Genomic DNA, 23,567 nt, shown 5'->3' with positions numbered 1-23,567 from the left:
AATCTTATTACTTTTCAATTTTTGATCAAGGTCATTGGGTATTAATAATATCATTAATTGTTTTAATAATAAAATATTTTTATTTTTAAATATATTCATTTAGTGTTAAAAATGTTGCAATTAGTATATTTATATTTATGGCTAAATTTTTTATCATATATTTTTATTTTTAGTTTGTGCCTATTTTTAATTTGTACCAATTTTCTTTTCAATTTTAATTTGTACCCATATATTAATTTCTTTTTGTGCCCATATTTTTTAAAGTTCTATTTGTAATTGTGCCCATGTGTTTACCATCACGTGACATTGTATAATTAATCAATGATAGAAAAATTACATATAATATATTTATGTTTTATGGCTAAACTTTGTATTATATATTTATATTTTTAGTTTGTACCCACTTTTAATTTGCAACTTTTTTTTAAAAAAAAATTGTAGTATTTTCTTTTTAGTTTTAATTTGTACCCATGGATTAATTTCTTTTTGCGCCCATATTTTTAAAAATTTCATTTGTACTCATAATTTTTCAATCTTTTATTTGTACCCTAATCTATTTATAATGTACCCATTCTTCTTTATTAATGTACCACTTTGTTATATGTGAAATGTACCCTTTTTTTTTTGGTAAAATGTACCAATTTTTTTAACACTATGGATACATTCTTTTGCCATTTATTATTTCTTATTATTTATGTTTGAATTTTTTTTATTGTAGCCGTTTCTAATAGTATTATAATGAGGGAATTTTAAATTTATAGGATTATAAATCTCATAAAACAATTAATGTCAAAACTATAAAACTATAAATATTAATAGTAATATAATGAGGTGTATAAACTCAAGGGACCTTGATCAAACTTTGAATACCATTAAGGTTTTAGTCAAAAAATGTTAGGGACTAGAGACCGCATTCAAAATATCATTTGTTTAAAATACCATAATAATCTAACCAATAAAATAAAACTCTATTACAGAAAGAAAACCTAGACTTTCAAAAATAATCACCATAGGGATTCCCAAGGCCACTAGAAAAATCTCCGTCGAACCACAATTCCTGCTCCTCCTTGCTACTCCAAGGAGTCCAACCCAACTGACTCAGTCCAAGTTCTAATTCCATATTCTCTTCACTGTTATTGGTTGTCGGCTGTGGCGGTGGTTCAGTAGCAGTTTTCCCTTGATCAGCATTTTGATTAGGTTGAGTAAAACCAGGCTTCTTTGCACCCACCTCCTCCTCCACCTCCACCTCTCTTTTCACTTCCTCTTTCTCGTCTTCGGTTTTCACCTCTTCCTTCAGGCGGTGTTCTTTTACCTCATCGTCCTTCGTCATCTGCAGCTCTGTATCCATTTGTCTCGTCAAAACTTGTTGGCCATAGTTCACTCCATCACCATTCATCACTCTTCTTTTTTCTGAGCTGCCTTGCTCGTCATTTTTGCATCTTCTTTTCGTCTGCGGATTTCCTTCCCTGATTGAGGCTGAGGTCGCTATTTGCTTCTTCATTTTCCTAGTGTCTGCAAGAGAGAGAGAGAGAGAGAGAGAGAGAGAGAGAGAGAGCAGTGTATGAATGAATCTAGCTACTTAGCCTCTCTGATCAAGGCGTGAAACGGATTGCACTCTTATAATTGCTTGATTTCTCAAATTTTAAATGGTGGCCACGTGGACTCCATCCATGCAAAATTTTGGACCCACACTAACTTGCAAGCATAGAGAGACTGAAATAATTGAATAATGCTAAAGAGGCTAAATTTTTCGATCAAAATTTGTAAACCAAATAATGTGGATGTGATGATTGGATTATTACTTAAATGTTGATTACCATGCTTATTTTCTATTAATGACAAATCATATGGCTTGCAAATTTGGCTTAAAAATTTGGTCTTCATAGCATTATCTGAAATAATTTGATATGAACCGCCACAAAGTGGCATAGTGGTTGGAGACGAATTATAGACCTGTACTCCACACGGCACTCTTGAGTTCGATTCCTAGCGTTGGTGAATCACACGATGATGGGCAGGGGAAGCTAAAATACCTCTGTGAATCTTCCCCGCCCCTGATAAGGTGGACTGCCATAGCGAAGCCATTATTTGGTCCCCTTTTTTAAAAATGAAAAAAAAAATTGATATGGAAGTATTTCATGTCTATAACTTCTTGTTTTCGGTTTATTTGGATTTTACTGAAAGGTGTTATTTTATTCACATTTTTTTTCTTCTTTCTTGATTACCATGCTTTATTTTTTATTGATAACACATCATTTGATTTGCAAATCTAGTTTAAAATTTTGGTCTCCACAACATTATCCGAAATAATATGATATGAACCGTCAAGGTGTAGCCCAATTGTTGAGGACGAATTATAGGCTCGTACTCCACAAGGTACTTCCTGAGTTCAATTCCTACCACTGGTAAATCACACAATAGTGGCTAAGGGAGGCTGAAATATCTCTGTGAATCTTCTTGGCCCTTAAAAGGTGGATTGCTGTAACGAAGCCACCATCTGATCGTCTTTTTAAAATTAAAAAATACAGATTTTGATATGAAAGTATTTCGTGTTTATAAATCCTTATTTTTGGTTTATTTGGACTTTACTAAAAGGCGTTACTTTATTCACATTTCTTTTTCTTCTTTCTTGATTACCGTGCTTATTTTCTATTGGTGACATATCATTTGGTTTGCAAATATGGTTTAAAAATTTGGTCTCTATAACATTATCCGAAATAATTTGATATGAACCACCGCGGGGTGACTCAGTGGTTAGGGACGAATTATAAACCCGTACTCCACACAACACTTTTTGAGTTTGATTCCTGGCGCTAGTGAATCACATGATAATAGCCAGGGGAGGCTAAAATACATCTGTGAATCTTCTCGACCCCAAAAAAGATGGACTGATGTAACGTAGCCACTAGCTGGTCCTCTTTATAAAATTAAAAACAATATATTATGATATGGAAGTATTTCATGTTTATAACTCCTTGTTTTCAGTTTTTTTGGATTTTACTGAAAGGCATTATTTTATTCACGTTTCTTTTTCTTCTTTCTTGATTATCGTGCTTATTTTCTATTGGTGACATATTATTTGGTTTGCAAATTTGATTTAAAATTTTGGTTTACATAGCATTATCTAAAATAATTTGGTATGAACCACCACGGGATGACCCAATAGTTGAGGACGAATTATAGGCCCATACTCCACACGACATTGCCAAAATTTGATTCCTAGTGTTGGTGAATCACACGATGATGGCCAGGAAAGGCTGAAATGCCTCTGTGAATCTTCTCAGTCTCTGAAAATATGAACTGCCATAGTGAAGCTACCAGGTAATTTTTTTTAAATTAAAATAATAATAATTTGATATGAAAGTATTTCGTGTTTGTAACTCCTTGTTTTCGGTTTATTTAAATTTAACTGAAAGGCGTTATTTTGTTCACGTTTTTTCTTCTTCTTTCTTTTTGTTATTTTTTGTAGCTTTGATGAAAACCGGGTTGGCCTGTCTCTTCTGTGGACGTTTTGCATGCAGACACACCACGTATGCACACTGAAATTATTTTTGGAGGATTTTCTGTTTTACATTTCACAGAAAATAGACGACTAAAGAATAGTTTATTCCAGGTAGTAAATTATATAAAATGATGAATATTATATAGTATGTAACATATTATTATACAAAACGAGGATTCCATTATCAAATCTCTATAGATGCTACATTCTTTGATAAGATGACAATAAAGGCTCGTTTTAAGAAATGTTTAAAATTACATAAATTGTTTTTAAGCAAAATATTTTTAGGTTCTAAAAGTACTTGAAGGGCTTCTTACATGACATATAACTGATGCTTCTTGTAGGAAGCATTTCATGTGTTTTTATAGAATTAACTTGCATTTTTACTAAGATTGGTTTCAAAAACCTTTTTTTAAAAAAAAAAAATTATAGAATTAACTTGCATTTTTACTAAGATTGGTTTCAAAAACTTTTTTTTTTTAAAAAAAAAAGCTTTCAACCATTTAAAAATACTTCCCAAACGAGTCTTAATTATAATTGATGGGAGTTTCTGTTAATTAATTATAATTAATGGGATTATTTTCCTTTAAAATGTACTAGCAAAAGTACCCACGTAATGTTGCGGGTGTTTACATGTTTTGAAAATATACATACAGGAAACAAAGGTTGTAGAAGCCAGATACACACACACACACACATAAGTCAATAATTATTAAAAAAATTGACAATATTCAATTGCTCATTATTCAAAAGATAATTTTTATATTCAATTGTGCATAATTGAAAAAACGCATCTCGGTCGGGCATAGACATGTGCAAAGAGGCTAGTTCAGTTAAATTCTCCTATGTTTGACTATAGCGCCATATAAACAAACTCATAAGGTTTACATTCTTATAATCAAATGACAAGTAAAATTACAAGCTTACAAAAACCGAGAAAAAGTGGAAATTAAGATTTAGAAATATCCTCAAACATACTGCTCACCTGAGAAAAAAAAAATTACTTTGCATTAAACATTATAAAATAAAAGAAGTAATACTACAAAAACTAAATTTATAAACAAAATTTTTGTAAATTAAAAACCATATTATCACCTATTTCTTCAGTTTGCTTAATTTATTGTGGCACTTCAGCAACTCCACTTGAGACCACTTGAGACCTTATTTATTCTCTTCAATAATCTTTCCTTCAAAGAACAGAAAGTCCCTAATACAAACCGAGCAACACAAACATAAAAAGCTGAAAAACAATTGTAATCCCAATAAAGATTCTAAATAAAACTTGGCAATATCATAACAACTAGTCAGTATAAAAAAATATGTATATGACATAAATGACCTTTGCATGGACTCGGAGTGTCCACATATCTGCTAGCTTGGGGGATATAACTTAATACCTGAGGTTGAAATTGAGCACCTGGATTGGTTCGGATTCCGGCCAAACCACGTAGGGGTAGAAATTTGGGGTCCGAGTTTTAGTTGGATGTGCACCACCTGCTTGCAAAGCCAACTAATCAACAGTTGAACACTTGAACTAGCTTGTACAGATCACATTTTCTTTTAGCATATTAGTCGATCACATGATGTGCCAGTCAACGATCACATACTTATTACATTACTTATTGATAATTATCAAAAATCAATTAATCGTCAACTGCCAATCATCCGAATAATTAGTTAGGTAAGTGATTTTAACTCACTTTATCGCTCTGTACTTCTCCCCTTGTTTTTGCCGCTTTGATTCTCTTATGATTTATTCAATCACAAGGTAGAAAAAAGAGGAGTGCATGTGAAGAAAATGAGAGCGGAATAACACGTACCATTAGATAGTGTAGTCACAAAATGTGGGAGTTAGACTCGGGTACATACGGCGACAATAAGCCAAACACTATCAAGTCATGCTAACAAACCCAGTATCATATTTGCATCCACTTGAGCAACTAAAGCCTACATTGGCTAACAAAAACGATCTAATTCAGCAAAATTTGTGCAAGAAATTTGCCACCAGTAATGGGAGGAAAAATAGTAAAAAGAAGGGCAATCAGTAGCTCGGAAATTGCAGAAGAGAAGCATAGAGAATAGAGTCAATGCACTCTTCAGAAACTCTGTTTCAAATCCAAATCACAACTCTCTCAACACAAGTCTACCTTGGACAATTGTCTTATTCTTGCAATGTTTTTATAATTAGCCTGCAGGCTGCTCATAATATGAAAAACCCACAGAAGTGCTAATTTTAACTTCTCACACTTTCCCAGCAGCCAATGAGTGCTGGGGTTGCAAACCATACAAACAAATCATCTATCAACTTAAGCTCTCTCAATCACATAATCAATATCGAATTCCAACGTTTTGCTTATGGTCAAATAAGAATGCTAGCTTAGTATTTGAACAAAATAATCAACTAATGCCTTGACACAAAGTCTCATTGAGGGAGACAAATGAGACAGAATTCTCCTTCACATGACACGCCATTTTCAAATCTACAAAACAGAAAATAAGGGAGAACCGGGATTACCATTTTCTGCTACTCAATATTCTTGACTAGCACTCTGCACTCTCCATCTCACGACTGCAATTAGATATGATTGAAAGAAGCAGAAAACCGTCGAAACTTGTACTACTTCCAAAGTAATCGGTGCAATGAATCAAGATTTACAACCGTAGCTACAATACAACACTTATCCTGATTCCTGCACATCAAAATTTTGCAATGTCAAATAATAAGTAACAGTTCTCCCCCACCCTAAAAAACACGAAATATGATACAATAAATTTGTGAGAAATCAACCAATTAATATATGACATAACCGAAAGGAATCACAAGGAAATGTGTAATCCCAGAATAAATCAGCTCTGAACTTATAAGGACATAACCCAAGAACACTACTTCTACTGAAAACAATGTTTTGAAAAGGAAAAAGTTTCCAAAATGTAGATATTGGATTGGGACATCTATGGAGTATCCATCTGCTCTGCTTAAATCATAAATATAAAAAAAAAAATTCGTATTTCAATTACTTGAAAGATTAATGATAGCATCCCAGAAACTAAACACTGAAGCTTTAAAATTTTACAAGGAAAAAAATAAGAGAGGTCAGATTTACCGTTGCCTCAAGCAGCGGGAGACAGAGAGAGATGGGTTGTAGCAACCCGACATCCCCCAACTTTCCTGTCATTTCTCTTGACAAACAGTCCCTTAATTAGGATAGGAAAATTGGTTGAGAAAGAGAGAGAGAGGGAGAGCGCGCTAGAATTTACTCTTTATTTGATGTCTTGAGAGACTGAGAGGTTCGAATGGATTATATGTGATTAATTTTCAAAAGCTGAGTGTTTTTTAATTTTGTTTATCAATACTGAGTAATGATGACCATTTCCATTGTTTTTTGGTCAATAACCTAAAGCTTGGGCGAAAAGAAAATAAGAGCCTGTTTGTCCAAGATAAGAGAAGAACAGAAAAACAGCTGCTTCACATTAATCAGTATACATACATATTTATCTTTTGATTGTAAACCAGCATTTAATCAATTTCCAAAAGAAAAAAAATGGAAGATTATATAGTCACAGCAACTGATTAGATTGTAGTTCAGCAATACCCTCATTTGCTACAAAAATCACCTCAGTAGGGTACTGGATGTACAGCAGCATATCGCACTTTGAACCCCAAAAAAAGAAGAAGAAAAGGCTACACGAATAGCTCTCTGCTTTCACAACTATAGTCTAAACCTATCTTCCCAAACCAAATGTAAGTAAATCCGGAGAAAGAGAAGCAGGATCAAGTTCCCAGCAGTCTTTAAAAATGTTTGGAGCCTCATCACCCGAGAGCTTCCTAGAAGGTATTTGGTGTGAAGCCAACCTAACATCACTGGTTTCCAGCAACCTAACAGCATGAGACCCGATCTCCCTTCTCTTAAATACTGTCTTGAACCCATCAACCTTCTCAAGATAACCTATACTCATACCGTGCATCTCACTATAAGTTGTCAGAAACAAAACTATGTCGTAACACCGCTTGTCTTTAACAGACAGGTTTCTTCCCTCTGCATCCAAAGCTGCTTCATTATAAAGCGCCCACACTGACCCCTTCTTCGGATAAATCCGATAAATCTCTCTTGCCACCCTTTCACAATCCACGAGATGAGAGAATACATTCAATGAATTAATTGAAGTCTTTCTGGAAACTTTAAACCTCCCACAAGACACATGGAATCCCATTTTCTCTGAAGAGGCAAGCCACTCATCACCATTATTCTGAAGATCCAACCAACTCATTTTCACCTCAAAAGGTTTGACAGAAACAACCTCATCAATCAAACCATAAAGCCTTGGCATTCCATCATTATCATCGTATATAGCCCAAACCTGCCCTTTCTCAAAACTCCTCCCCACTCTATCTTTATCAAAATCATAAAAATCTGAATCCTCTACCACCATAATTTCCAGATCCCCACTCTTAGACCCCCTGATGCTCTTCTCTATTGACATGCCCCTACTTTTATCACTTTCAAAATCCTTCTTCTTTGGAGCAGCGCGTCTCTCAACCTTTAAATTCTTACCCTTCTTTAAATTTTCATGCCCCAGCCTCAGCCTCTCCCCCTTCTCCTTATCTCTTTCATCCTCCTTGTCCTTCATCTTCAACTTCCCCTCTCGGACCTTTTGCTTAATTTCTGCCAATGTCATCATTTCATCACCGGTTTTTGCCTTCTTTGGTTTAGACCTCTCCATCACCTCTCCAACACTACTCATTCTCCTCCTCAACCTCAAACTACTCAGTTCACCAGCATCACCACAGGTAACTTGACAATCCACATCCCCAGTTCCCCCTTCACCTTTCCTCTCCAAAACACCTCTCTTCCTTCTCCCAGCACTCACTTGACTGTCTAAATCTCCTGTTCCTACTTCACCCTTCCTCTGCAACTCATCACTTTTCCTTCTCCCACCAGTACCACCATTTATTTCACCATTGTTACTCACTCTCTTCCCCAATCCTTCACTACTCATTCCCCCTTTTGATGCCAAACTCGCTTTCCTTAATCTCTCACTAGTCCTAATCTTGGCATTCTCACCATTTTCAACCTCCAGAGCCTTAAAGCTCTTCCTACAACTTGGGCAAACCAAATTATGCCCCAAATACCTCCTCTCAAACTGGTGCAAAAGCCGGCACGTCGAACAGGCAGTCCAAAAGGTGTCACTCTCCACCCCCATACTCGAACCTAAACCCCCAACACCACTTTCTTTTATCTTCTCATCCTGAATCCTAATCCTGAGTTTCATATCATACTCCTTCCTCCTAAGCTTGTCAGAAAGGAATCGAACGGCCTCGTTGACGAGTTTGAAAGCCTCTTCGGAACCGGCATGAGGATTCTTATCAGGGTGGAGAAGAAACGCGAGCTTCTTGTAGTTCTTCTTAATGGTGTTGATGTGAGCAAAGGGCTCCACCTGCAAGACCTTGTACCAGTCGGGATTGGGGCTTTTGGAGGCCGTATGGATGATCTTTAAGGCAGTGACCATGGAGGAGATGCCTTCCATGCTTGGGCACAGGCGCTCGGCACGTTTTGCATATTTGAGGGCTGATTTGACGTTGGAGTCTTTGTATTTGACCTCGGCTAGAGATTTTAGCCGCTGAGCTTCTTTCTCTGATTCTTCCATTTCCTTTATTTTCTGTAAAATTAGTTTGTCAGAGATTTCACAGAGAGAGAGCATATATATATATATATGTGTGTGTGTGTGTGTGTGTATGTGTGTGTGTGTATAATAGATTAGAAGCACAAATTAGTAATAACCAACCAACTCAAGAAGCTCAAACACACTAATATATTTGACCAGCGTAATCACCAAACATCAATGCCGGTTCGCGATCATGCTTTGTGTACATGTATCTAAAGGTCAAATTAAAGATGAAGCTAAATTCAATTGCAAATAATTCCATGATCGGATATTCATTGATTCGTAGATTCTCCATACCCATCATACAGCAGTAATTTGCTCACTCACAAATAAAATGATGCAGAGTTCAATAACCACTTTCAAAAGAATCCATTTACTCCTTCAAATATTCCTGACACAAAACCTATTCAGAATAAAAACAAAAATAAACACCATGGATATGCGAAAGACTGATGTCAAACAAAAACATAGTGAGGCTCGAAATTTGCAGGGATATCCAACACTCAACATATGATTAAGAAGTTGCAAAATCCAACTTCCTGAGAAGCATAGGAAAATGAAAAGAGAACGACAGTTTGTATCTTATGGTAAATGGTAGTAGTAACCAAACCAATCAATTAAGTGGGGTGCTAAGTTTCCAAGTTGGCCAAGTAACACAAATAAGTTAAAAGCAAAAAAAAATAAAAAAATAAAAAATAAAAAAATAAAAAATCAAGTATTCCATGCCCCCATTTCTTGGTTTTCTCTGCAGCCACATATTCATGGAGTTGAAGCTCATTGAACAGGCAACACAAAGCTGCAAGCTTTTTGATATATACTAGCAAAACAGACCAAAACACCAGTGACCCATATGAGAAATAAAGGTAAATATGAGGAAACTGAGGGGTAAAACAGCACACGAATCATAAAATTCACTCACAATTTGGTATACTAAAACAAATTAGGACACAAAGCAGATTAATCTAGAAACTGAAATCAAAATTAAACAACAAAATCATACCTTCTCTTTTATTAGGGCTTATCGAAATTGTGTGTAATTGGAGTGAAAAAAGTTGAGGGAATTCGCGTATGGTGTTTTTGGGTTAGGGTTAGGGTCTGGGTATTGAGAGAAGGAGCAGAGAGTGAGAGAGACGCCAGACGGAGTCTTTATTTATTTATTCGGTGCGGTGGATAAAAGCCGCTTTTTCTAAAAGCTACGGGGCAGTATCTAGCAGCAACGACTGGGAGGGTTGCAGTTGCAGGTTTAAAAAGTGTTGGAATTCCTGTAATACCCTTATATGTTTTTGAAAATTACATGTAATTCTCAATTTCCCGGTCGGAGAAATTTGGAAAATGCCCCGCCGCCGCGAATGCTGCTTCTCTCTTCGTCGACTACCCTAAACCCTAAACCCTAAACGCGCACCACCACATCGACCCGTCTTCTTCTCCTTCTTTGCTTCTCCTTCTCAGACAACTCAGCAGTAGCCACAGCTGCTGTTCGATTTGATCCGACCAGAAAATATATGAATATGCCCTAAACTCGAAGGTGAGATTTCTTGTCATCAAATCTTCAATGTTTATTTACTCTATTAGTTTTTTTCTATACAGTTGATTTTTTTTTTTCCTGTTTTGAATTCTTGTGTATGGATTCATTGGCAAATTTTGATGTTCCTGGTGTGTTTCCAATTGCGTCAGTGAAAGTGGTATTATTTAGGAAAAGGCCCAAAAAGAAATAAAAAATATGAACTCAAACCACTCAACTAGTGTGATTTTTGAGAAAATAATTTTGCATTTTTGGGGTTTTTTTTAAGTGAATTTTGATAGGAGTTGTTAGGATTGTAGTTAGTTTTAGGTCATTATATGTTTATGGAATTGAGAATAGTTGCATTCAGAAGAAGGGGTAGTCCGTGAAGTGCGATATGGAATTGGTAACTATTTGGGTATCTGATGAAGAGGGGATGATATTTGCCTGTATTTCATTGATCAGCTGCGGCGGTTTTCAGTGCTGCCAGAAATTACAGTGTTATTTTGCTGTTATTACATTGGGGAGATTATGAAAGAGATGGCATTCCCGAGAGAGATTGAGAGGGGGAACACAGCGTTACAAGCAAATAGACACGAGAGCTTACTGTTTGTTTCTATTACTGTCGCCAGGTTGTTCTAGTCAGTCCTAAATGGAGAACCTTGCTACTTACTTGCTATATCTTCGAGTCCCCTTTAGGAGGTTGGCCGCCTTTTCTAGATCTTCCCATTTTCGAGAAGATCCCTGGCTCGATATGACAACCGATGTTGCGCGTGAAACTTAATATCCTTGGCTTTGTGAAGGAGCAAATTTGTTTTCTCTTCGGAGGTTCATTAGGAAATTTGATATCTGTGTTTCTGTAGGGAGCTAAAGCTTGGCAAAGAAGAAGGAATATGAGGTGTGTTTGTGTCTGGAGTAATTTGTATTTCACGTTGTAATATGGTCATTAATGTTTCACTTTGTATTTTCAGTATAAAAATAAGATCGTGTGTTGTTTTCGAGATTGAGCTGGAAAGAAAAGGGAACTGGTTTATTAGACTAGACCTCTAACCTTTATTTAGTAATCTCTGAATAATTGTTTTCTTTATGTAGGTAGTGCAATCTTAGCGTAACAATGCTGGCGCGGTTTATTCTATCTCGGAAATATGGCACTGGTATTGCTATTTCCACCAATTCTCAGATTGCTCAGTATGCTCGGCTTGGCCAAATTAAGAAAGCCCGAAGGGTGTTTGATCAAATGCCTGATAAAAATATTGTGTCTTGGAACTCAATGGTTGGAGGTTACTTCCAAAGTAATCAGCCAGGAGAAGCCCAAAGATTTTTGATAAAATGCAGGAGCGGAATACAGTTTCTTGAAATGGTTTGATATCTGGGTATGTCAAGAATGGGATGATTAGTGAGGCTAGGAAAGTGTTTGATTCAATGCCCGAAAGGAACGTTGTTTCATGGACATTGATGGTTCGAGGGTACATGCAAGAGGGTATGATTTCGGAGGCTGAATCACTTTTCTGGGAAATGCCTGAAAAGAATGTTGTTTCGTGGACAGTGATGTTGGGTGGCATGATACAAGAGGGTCGGATTGATGATGCTCGTAGGCTTTATGATATGATGCCCAAGAAGGATATTGTGGCAAGAACTACTATGATTGGTGGGTATTTTCAGATTGGCCGTTTGACTGAAGCACATGAGATTTTTGATGAGATGCCGCATAGGAATGTTGTTTCCTGGACCACGATGGTATCTGGGTATGTGCATAACCAACAGGTGGATATCGCTAGAAAGCTTTTTGAAGTGATGCCAGAGAAAACTGAGGTGTCTTGGACAGCAATGCTGATAGGTTACACTAAGTGTGGACGGATCATAGAGGCTTCAGATCTTTTTCAAGCAATGCCGATTAAGTCAGTTGTTGCTTGTAATGCCATGATACTTGGGTATGGCAAAAATGGAGGGGTAGCTAAAGCAAGGGAAGTGTTTGATAATATGAGAGATAGGGATGAGCGGACATGGAGTGCGATGATTAAAGTTTACGAACGCAAAGGTTTTGAATTGGAAGCCCTTGACTTGTTTGCTTTGATGCAAAGAGAAGGTATAAGGCCGAATTTCCCTTCTTTGATAAGTGTTCTATCTGTTTGTGGCAGCTTGGCAAATCATGATCATGGTCAACAGATTCATGCCCAGTTGGTGAGAAACCAGTTTGATCTTGATGTATATGTTGCTTCCGTTTTGATGACAATGTATGTTAAATGTGGCAACCTTGTGAAGGCAAAACAAGTATTTGAGAGGTTTTCTGCAAAGGATATTGTTATGTGGAACTCAATGATCATTGGTTATGCCCAACATGGTTTGGGAGATAAAGCTCTACAAGTGTTTGAAGAGATGTGCTCTTTGCGCATAGCAACCAATGAAATCACCTTTGTTGGAATTCTTTCAGCGTGTAGCTATAGTGGGAAGGTAGAAAAAGGTCTTGAGATTTTTGACACAATGAAATCAAAGTACCAGGTGGAGCATGGAACTGCACATTATGCTTGTATGGTTGATCTGCTTAGTCGAGCAGGGCAAGTAAAGGAGGCAATAGATTTAATTAAAAAAATGCCAGTGGAAGCAGATGCAATTGTTTGAGGTGCCTTATTAGGTGCATGCAGACAGCACATGCAAATGGACTTGGCGGAAGTTTCAGCAAAGAAACTTACAGAGCTTGAGCCAGAAAAAGCAGGGCCTTACGTCTTGCTATCAAATATTTATGCACCCCAGGGTAGATGGCATGATGTTGCAGAGCTGAGGGAAAACATGAGAGCCAGAAGCCTTCGCAAGTCACCTGGCTGTAGCTGGATTGAGGTGGAGAAAAATGTACATATGTTTACTGGGGGAGAGGGCACGGGACACCCTGAACATGAGATGATCATGAGAGAGTTACAGAGACTGGGTGTATTATTAAGAGAAGCTGGTTACTGCCCTGATGGCAGCTTTGTATTGCATGATGTAGAAGAAGAAGAGAAGGGGCACAGCTTGGGTTATCATAGTGAGCATATGGGCTCCTGAAGGTGCCACATGGGATGCCCATTTGTGTGATGAAGAACATTCGGGTTTGTGGAGATTGCCATTCTGCAATTAAATTAATAGCTAAAGTTACGCAGAGAGAGATAGTTTTGAGGGATGCTAATAGATTTCATCATTTTAAGGATGGCGTGTGTTCTTGTGGAGACTATTGGCGATTGCACACCTTGTGCTATGGGGATATATCCTGGGACTGCCTAGTTTTGAGACGGGAAATGTGCGTTAATTGATCGGGACATATATTGATACTTCCAGATAATGACACCGATATAAAGAACCTTGAGGAGAACTTGCTAAGACTTTGTTGGTACATGACTTTCAAATCAATCCAGGAATTTGTGTTGAGAACTTCCAAAATGATAACTTGTATGCCATGACAGTCCAAAAAAAGCTTGTAAACTTCAAAGTGCAAGGCCTACGGCAATGATTCTGGATTCAAAACAGTTTCGAAGTACTTTTCAGTTATGGCCGTATGAAAATGGCAGGAGATGATTGCTTATAGAGGTGAGGCTTGTTTTCATCTGCTACTAATTTCTTAACATTTAGTTTGTTACATTTTTCTTCTGTTAAGTTGCTAATATTTTGTGCCCCGTTTGCAGTTCACCTTATGATTCAGTGCTGGGATTTGATATAAATGATACACATTGAGTTGAGCCGAGGGCGAACATAAAGCTTTTGTTCAGGAAAGGTCATCTTTTAAATACTTTTAAATTTCACAGTTCCTAACTTAATGTGATTATCTTATTACTTTTGTTGGCATCAAACTTGTAGTTTCCTCTATTCCCTGCTATCAACTACCATGTTAGCGAGTGTGTGTCTGTGCATGCGTTCACTTTTATATGCATGGTTGAGTTGGTCAAGAGGTTGCCTGCCGATTTAATGATTGGGGATGTTAGTATAAATAAAATTATACTAGTGAAAGATTTGAACGGTGATATCACTGATGTTGACAATTTTTTTGTGAACTTCTTGATTTCTCTCCTCTTACTGGAAATTCGAAAATCCGTTATTGATTGTTTGCACATCGGTTGTTCCCAACAAAAAAAATAGTTTGAATATGTTTCGTATTTACATGAATTGAGCTAAACTAGGCTTCTCTTTTTCTCCCTTTGAGTGGCTGTTTCAAATTCTCCCCTTTCGGTGTTAGTTGATGAAAATTAGGATGTGGTCGAAATATAATACCTGTTGGTTTTCTCTTTACTCGTAGATGACAATGGCTTGATCTTGGCTTAGAGTATAAACCGTTTTTTTTTTAACTTTCTCACGCGATGGTAGAGTCCATCTTTATGAGTGAAGTGAAAAATAAGTTGCACAAAGATTTGGTTCTAAGTAAATTTCTTTGTTTAACACCATTTTCATGTACAGGAAAAGATCTATCATTGAAGCGGGACCTATTGTAGGTCGTAATGTCTTTCAATCATTCAATGTGGGTCCAGAGTTGGTTTTGACGTGAATCAACTAAGTTTGCTCACTTTCAAAGAATTTTCTACGCCACTCCGAAATAGGAGATATTCTAAGTGTTTTGACTGTTAAATCTTTGTTTAAAAATATACAAACCAAGATCTAAAGGTTAAAAAACGAGTAGTATCTCATATTCCGGAGCACCCTAGAATTTTTGCATTTTCAAAGGTCGAATGAATCAATAATGTTGGTTTATTTTGCTGATTACATCACTCCTTAATCACTTTATTTCAATATCTCATGCTAGAAAGTAGTGGTTTCTACTAATGGATTATGCTCGAAGAAGATATTTTCTAGTAGAATAATTGGATCATCTCCCAAGTTGCTAGATGTAATTTCATATTTGTTTGGGTTTTTCACGTAGAAGTTATTGATAACTGTACATGTTAGAGAAAAACGCGTCAAACCCAAAACTTTAGGAAAAACGCGTCATATATAAGAATTTTTTTTTCTTCAATTGAGCTCTTGAATTGTTTCCGTATAAAACTCAAAGTTGTTGGTGTGTTTTTTTCTAATTTTGTTATATTTTTTTCGTATTGGGTCAGATGATGGACACAAGACACACACACCCCACAGAGAGGCCATAGCATTGACATTGAGGAAACAACTTAGTAATGCACAAGAGCTTAAGTAAATATGAGCCACATGGAAGAAAGTGCAGTGCTGTGTTCATTTGATCACAGACGAGTGCCTACAAAGAAACCTTGTTTCTTTTTTGATACAAACGATATTGCGGGAGTATGATGAAACTCAGAACCTAAGGTGCAGAGTGTGAATGCTCTTATTCAACTGAACTCCAATCCCGTTGCCCTACAAAGAAAGATTTAGGTTTATAGCATTCCCTCCTCCATTTTCTTTCTTATCTTCTTTTTCTTCTGTTTTAGAGGGGCCTGCTCTATGATGACCAGAATTCTTAACATCCTCAAGGAAGTCCTCCGGTTGAAATTTCGGGTTCCAACCCCCGGCAGCCTTGCCATCTTCCTTTTTCTTCTCATCTGTCTTCTCCCTTGGGACGTTTGAGTTGCCCCTAAGAAGCTCGCGCACCTCCCTCGTACTTCTAATCAACGCAAAGAATTTCTCAATCTTTTCCTCTTCATCCTCTTCTTCAATTTCAATCTTCCTCTTCTTTCTTCCTCCTTCCATGTTTCTCTCTCCTAACTCCTCTTGTTTCTCTGCGTGAGTGTATGTTTGTGATATGTACACACACATACACATTATATATATATATATATATGAGAGATGGGCAATGGATATCACTGGCTCTCGACTTCAAACACTTACTTTTCTCCTATTGTATTATTAAAATAAAGGGTGAATTGTCAATTTAGTCTCTGAATTATCATTTGAGTAAAAATTAGGTCATTGAACTATTTTTTCAAAAAAATCAGTCATTGAATTATAAGAATATGATTTTTCGTTAAAGTGAACAGTAGTTTTTCGTTAAAGTGACTTGTTTGAGGAATTGAGGCTATTATTCAGTCATTGAATTCAACTATTGTTCAATTATTCCTCAAACAAGGTTAAATCATATTTTTGCATCTTCTTTTCGTCTGCGGATTTCCTTCCCTGATTGAGACTGAGGTCGCTATTTGCTTCTTCATTTTCCTAGTATTTGCAAGAGAGAGAGTAGTGTATGAATGAATCTAGCTACTTAGCCTCTCTGATCAAGGCGTGAAACGGATTGCACTCTTATAATTGCTTGATTTCTCAAATATTAACCTCAGCCTCAATCAGGGAAGGAAATCCGCAGACGAAAAGAAGATGCAAAAATATGATTTAACCTTGTTTGAGGAATAATTGAACAATATTTGAATTCAATGACTGAATAATAAACGAGAAGTTATAGACATGAAATACTTCCATATCAATTTTTTTTTTCATTTTTAAAAAAGGGGACCAAATAATGGCTTCGCTACGGCAGTCCACCTTATCAGGGGCGGTGAAGATTCACAGAGGTATTTCAGCCTCCCCTGCCCATCATCATGTGATTCACCAACGCTAGGAATCGAACTCAAGAGTGCCGTGTGGAGTACGGGTCTATAATTCGTCTTCAACCACTATGCCACCTTGTGGCGGTTCATATCAAATTATTTCAGATAATGCTATGAAGACCAAATTTTTAAACCAAATTTGCAAGCCATATGATTTGTCATTAATAGAAAATAAGCATGGTAATCAACATTTAAGTAATAATCTAATCATCACATCCACATTATTTGGTTTACAAATTTTGATCGAAAAATGTAGTCTCTTTAGCGTTATTCAATTATTTCAATCTCTCTATGCTTGCAAGTTAATTGTGTGGGCCCAAAATTTTGCATGGAGGGAGTCCACGTGGCCACCATCTAAAATTTGAGAAATCAAGCAATTATAAGAGTGCAATCCGTTTCACGCCTTGATCAGAGAGGCTAAGTAGCTAGATTCATTCATACACTGCTCTCTCTCTTGCAAATACTAGGAAAATGAAGAAGCAAATAGCGACCTCAGCCTCAATCAGGGAAGGAAATCCGCAGACGAAAAGAAGATACAATAAACGAGACTAAATAATTGAACAATAGCCTTGTTTGAGGAATTGAGTAATGTGAGGGAGATTGGTGAAAAATGTGAGATTTAACCTTAGGTTTTGGTAGTTAAATGTTGGTCATCAATTAAGATGTAAAGAATCAAGAAATTGAAGTAAGGAAGGTAAGTAGTGATAGTTAATTTATTTAGTGTCTATTTGGACTTATCACTGATGATTACTCTCGAAAGTAAATGGTTCATGAGTGAGGTGTTACAGTTATGCATTTCATGCCAATTGTATATATGTTTATATATCTGGAAATATTATAATATGGTTGAATTTCATATTTACATCATGGCATATTCATATGTATAGTACCTAAACCTAATTATTGTGAATGATTTGAAGTGCCAAATGATGCGGCGGACGTCCTAGTAAGCTTCAGGTGAGTACATGTTGATGATAGTGATAGTAGTGAGTATGATTGTGTTGAGATATGTTAAAGCTTATAAACCTGCACCCCGGTGTTAGTGCTCCCGCCCGTGGCCAAGGCGTAGCCTTCACGTGATCATTCACCTCCCGTGCCACACGCTCACCTTGGATCCAAGGTAGGTCCCAGCCTGTCATACAGACCACTTTAGGTGGTTCCGACTCGTATGTGGCTTGCAATACTTCGCACAGCCTTCACGTGATCGTAGCACTTGAGCATATTTATTTACACCCGGCCTTTCGTATAGACCACTTTAGGTGGTTCCGACTCGTGTGTAGGAATTTGTAAATGAGCTAAATGATGAGATAAGTGATGAGATATGGATAAGTTGTACAGGTCACTATAGGTGACTCCGACTTGTATGCTAGCCATGAATGATAAGATATGTGATGAGACATGTGATGAGATATGGATAAGTCGTATAGGTCACTATAGGTGACTCATACTTATATGCTAGCCATGAATGATGAGATATGTGATGAGATATGGATAAGTCGTACAGGTCACTATAGGTGACTCTAACTTATATGCTAGCCATGAATGATGAGATATGTGATGTAAGTCGTACAGGTCACTATAGGTGACTCCGACTTGTATGCTAGCCATGAATGATGAGACATGTGATGAAATATGGATAAGTCGTACAGGTCACTGTAGGTGACTCCGACTTATATTCTAGCTATGAATGATGCGATATGTGATGAGATATGGATAAGCCGTACAGGTCACTATAGGTGACTCTGACTTATATGCTAGCCATGAATGATGAGATATGTGATGAGATATGAATAAATCGTACAAGTCACTATAGGTGACTCCGACTTATGTGCTAGTATTGATTGATGTGATATGTGTACAGTTGTATAGGTCACCATAGGTGATTCTGACTTGCATGCTAGTATGGTTTATTAAGCACGTGATTATTTGTATTCCTAATGAGATGCTGGATAGTGGTATATTTCCGGGTTTACTATTAGTATACCTTTGATTTCATACTTTTACGTAGTGTGATTTGTTGGAAACTATACAAGTCTTACGGCAAGGGGTTACTACCTTTGATAATGGAAATGATTTTGAAAATCTTTGTTTCGACCACTCACTCTTTCTATTTTTGCACCCCTCCAGGTTCTAATAACAAAGTTCCATATCAACGAGGACTTGTGGCACTCCCAGTTCAGGTGGCTCCTTATGATGGTATAATCATTATCTTAACTTACTGTGCTTACTTATGCTCTATCTCGCACGTAAAATGGGTCCTTACTTGCTCACCGCGTATTTGTGTATATAGGCATTTTCAAGTTTAAATTTATTCACATTTTACACATTATCACATTATATGGCTTCGTCACCTTCCAGGTGTCAACCAGCACAGCTCGATTCAAAATCCTAGTGGACTTTCCGGGTCGGGGTGTGTCATCTGGGCCTTCAAAATTTTATCCAACGGCTCACCTGTTTTGACCCCTTAAAAGCTATGATAATTTTTTACGGTTGGATGAAATTTAGAAGACCCAGATCACTTAATCCGATGACCTTGGTGGAAGAGATCCAAAGAGGATCTCTTTCCTTTGCTTTATGCTTTCAGCTTAAGGGACAGAAAAGAAGTAAGAGAACCAACAATATATTTAAGCTACTTTTTCTTTATCTATTTTATGTTGTTTTCTAATTAAACTTTTGGCTAATTGGGTTTAAATATTTTGTAAATGTGAACCAATTATGCAAGTGGTCCACTAATTCTTTGGTTTAATACAAGAGTAATACTATGTAGACTAAATTTGTAGAATAAATTTAAACTAAATGATAAGTCATCAATAAAAAAAAATAAGCATGTTAATCAACAATTAAGTAATTGTTGAGAAAAATTGAACACAATATGTAAACAAATAATTCACTCAACATAATTTCACCCTCATTTATTTTTCCAAGGAGGGTTTTATTAATTTGAGTTAGACCCATTCTAGACTATGCGTCTATTAATTACAATCCTTTGTTAAAGGGAAAAACCCCTTGATTCCAATATGAATAAATCGTAACTTGGGGATTTGGGTGTTTATTTGATTTTGTGACTGCACCTAGGTGAAGCCCTGGATTGCCTGCATACCCTCGATAAGGGATCAAGTCACTCGTAATTCGTTATTTATTTGTTGGGGTTTGATGCCTTGTGCAGTTTCAGCTCGTGTAGGCAAGGAGCATTTGATGCCTTGTGCAGTTTTAGCTCATGCGGGCAATGACTTTGTGCCAGGAGCATTTGATGTCTTATGCAGTTTGTTTTAGCTCGTACGGGCAAGGACTTTGAACCATTGGAGCACTTGATGCCTTACACACTTTTAGTTCATGCAGACGAGGAGCATTTGATGCCTTATAGAGTTTAAGCTCGTGCAGGCAAGGACTTTGAGCCATTGGAGTGGTTGGTGCTTTATGCAGTTTCAGCTCGTGCGAGCAAGGACTTTGTGCCATTGGAGCATTTGATGCCTTATGCAGTTTCAGCTCCTGCGAGCAAGGACTTTGTGCCATTAGAGCATAACGCGACTTCGTGCCATTTGTATCGGCTTTGTGCCATTTAAATTTGTAACGGCTTTGTGCCATTTACAGCGGCTTTGTGCCATTTGATATTTGATATGGCTTCAAGTGATTTGAGACTTTTCTTCGGCTTCGTGCCCTTCAAATTTGGAGCGCTGCTTTGTGTCTTTTGAGCTCATAAGTGAAATTAATCCACTAATTTTTTTGGCATTTGACTTTGGCTCAGTACTGTATCTTTGGCTTGGTATCATTTCTTGCTCCATGTTTAACTTTAACTTGATGGAGGCAATGCTTGTGATAAACTCACGTGAGAGGTATTCTACTTTTCCTCTTCCTTTGCACCTTCCTTCTCCAATAGGTTTCGTAGGAATTCAATCCTATTTGAAATAGGACTTTGAAAGCATGAAAGCTGGACCTTCTTTCATTGTGAAAAAGACTTGTTTGACTTGTCTTTCCTTTGAGTTTGCTCGTTTAACCACGTGAAAGGATCAGGGGACATTGACTTCCCTGCAAGCATACTTGCCCAATTTTGTCTTTATTGCAATCCTCCACTACTTTGGAATCAACTCACCATTTAATAGCAAGGTTTTTAGTGGAATAAGAAGGAAGAACGGCTATTAAAGCTGAGAAGCCAGAACATCAAAGCTGCTACAGTATCGTCGTCTAGAGTACTATACAAAGTTTTCCTTGACGAAAACTTATTTATTTCCTTTACTTTTGACTTGTAGCTTCTATCATTTTGTCTCCATCTCATCTTTTCTTTGTGTTTGCATCAAATCTTCTATTAACTTAGAAGACAACTTCCTTTATTTTTTTTATTCCTTGCTATAGCTTTCTTTTGCAGACTTTACAATCTTCATTTTTCCTTCTCTTTCGAATGCCTAGCACAAAAAGCTTTTGGTGGAACCAGAGTCAGATCTATTAAGGGACCAAGGTGGTCTTAGGACCACCCAAAAGCTCAGAAAAGTGGCTATAAAAACCTCTAAGGACCACCCAAATATGGGTTGTGGTAGAGGAGAAGAACAGTCATGGCTGACGAGCACCTTCTGCAATACAGAAAGAGAAAGAAGATGACTCTTTTTCTTTCAAATTACTTAGCCAAAACGAGACCGTTTTGAGCCAAACCATTAAAAAAAAATGGAAAGCTTGCATTTTTTATTGTGATTGGACATCCGGTCACATCCCTTTAGTTTAGACTCCCCGTGAAGTTCTTCAATCCATACACACTGGTGGTTGAGGTGGGATCCAATTCAAAGTAAAAATCAATTTAAAGACTTTGAAAAAGGGAAAAGATTATATCAAGGGAGTCCTAATCTCATTCAAGTAATCATTTCATTTTGCCTTTAGGATACCTCAACTCTTCCAACCAGTAAAAAACTTCAAACTTACCCTCCTCCTCTATGCTTATTGCTGATTGATGTCTAGTGGGCCTATAATCTTTGTTGGCATTTGGGTTTAGCCTCTAGTTAGCATATGTTTTCAATTCTTCTCTTCAATCCCAAAACCCTAATTAGAGTTTAGTTATGCAAGTTTTTCTTGGGGTGCCTAGTGTATTTATCAGTGCATGTTGTGAGGACTTGTCATTCAAGTGATCGAACACAGTGTTTGTCTTTGTATTAACGGCAAGAGTTTTGATAGTCTCGCATTCACGACAAGAGTTACACATTATGTAGTTATACTTCAAGACAACAAAAATGTTTATTTTATTTTGATAGACAAATAGTGACTTTGTCGTTTTTATTTTTTTTTCAATATTATTTTGGTTTTTTTTTGGAGCTTTAAAGTTAGGATCACCCCATAGTAAAATCATGGATCCGCTACCAGTGGAACTCTTATATAAAAAGGTAGCCTATATGTCTTGTACCCCATGAGCAGCAAAAAAAACACCGCAGACAAGAATTTACAAAGAGAACAATTTCTTTCATCTCGAGCTGCATCTTGGTATATATTGCTTCCTTCCTGCCTTTTCCACAAGGATCAAGCTTGGAACTTTGAAGCTGAACTTACGGACAGGCGAGCATGGATCACTTAGATTTGATTAGAACTTCACGGGGTGGTTTAGACCACCCACAAGAAATTCATGGGTTTGACGAAAGCAGTAAAGAGCATGTGGTCGTGGAACTTCGTCTCAAACTTAGTCGAGTGTTCTGGACCACTTAAAATTTCACTGTATAGACTGCTCAGCAGGGAGTGACACCGACTGCTCCTTTCTTTCTTGGCATGGATGAAAAGCATGGATGGAAGGCACCACTTGGGGGAGAAATAACTTGAGTCTTCCACTTCAAATCTTCTTTATCCAAGCGATGTTGTAGCTTTTGTGCCTAGAACGACATCATCTCTTTTTTCTATGTGAGCTTTTGTGCCTAGAACGACATCATCTTTTTCTTCTATGTGAGCTTTTGTGCCTAGAACGACATCATCTCTTTCTTCTATACGAGCTTTTATGCCTAGAACGGCATCATCTCCTTCTTATATGTGCCTTCTTTCTTTATGAAGCCGCGTCTTTGGCTTCGTTCTTTTGTTTTTTTTTCCTTCGTGCTCCATTGCGTGCTTTGTTCAGCAACCATTTCAACTCCACATGTGGCAGCCACTACAATTGTTGTTCTCATGGTGGAGGACTTCATTCATGAGCACCTTCTTTTATGCCGTCAGTGAGAAAATTGAGCATGCTGCGTCGCTGGGATCGTTGATCTGAGAACGGTTCCGGGAATGGCATGGTTGCTGTAATGTTGTCGTCGGTATTTTGGCTGTGTTGGTGTTCGACGATTGTTGCAACATTTTGGAAGGAATGAGAGATCGCAGGAGTTGGGGGATTCCTTAACTGTCGATGGTTGCTTTTGAAATTTCCAGAGCTCCACATTTTTCCTTGCGTCGA

The 23,567-nt window shown here is 37.2% G+C and overlaps 1 protein-coding gene and 1 pseudogene across 3 annotated transcripts; one reads left to right on the top strand and one right to left on the bottom strand.

Moving 5' to 3' along the window:
• Positions 1-7,059: 7,059 nt before the first annotated feature.
• On the bottom strand, positions 7,060-10,368 carry LOC103929159 (J protein JJJ2). 3 transcript variants are annotated; one of them, XM_048576021.1, is made up of 3 exons: positions 10,167-10,368; positions 9,287-9,569; positions 7,060-9,160 (listed from the first exon to the last, which is right to left on the bottom strand). In XM_048576021.1, exon 3 carries the CDS (start codon positions 9,146-9,148, stop codon positions 7,226-7,228), a length of 1,923 nt encoding a protein of 640 aa, XP_048431978.1. In that variant the 5' UTR covers positions 9,149-9,160; positions 9,287-9,569; positions 10,167-10,368; the 3' UTR covers positions 7,060-7,225. The 3 variants fall into 3 exon arrangements, with proteins under 3 accessions (XP_048431978.1, XP_048431977.1, XP_009336582.2); XM_048576020.1 differs by having other exon boundaries at positions 7,060-9,569; XM_009338307.3 differs by lacking the exon at positions 9,287-9,569 and having other exon boundaries at positions 10,167-10,367.
• Positions 10,369-10,554: 186 nt separating this feature from the next.
• On the top strand, positions 10,555-14,656 carry LOC103942298 (annotated as a pseudogene).
• The last annotated feature ends 8,911 nt before the right edge of the window (positions 14,657-23,567 follow it).

The sequence above is a fragment of a genome, unplaced genomic scaffold (genome assembly GCF_019419815.1).
Source record: "Pyrus x bretschneideri cultivar Hongxiangsu unplaced genomic scaffold, Pyrus_bretschneideri_v1 Contig83, whole genome shotgun sequence".
In the NCBI taxonomy this organism is placed as follows: domain Eukaryota; kingdom Viridiplantae; phylum Streptophyta; class Magnoliopsida; order Rosales; family Rosaceae; genus Pyrus; species Pyrus x bretschneideri.
The sequence above is the reverse complement of the archived record's forward strand: the minus strand, read 5'-3'. Positions and strand labels throughout refer to the sequence as shown.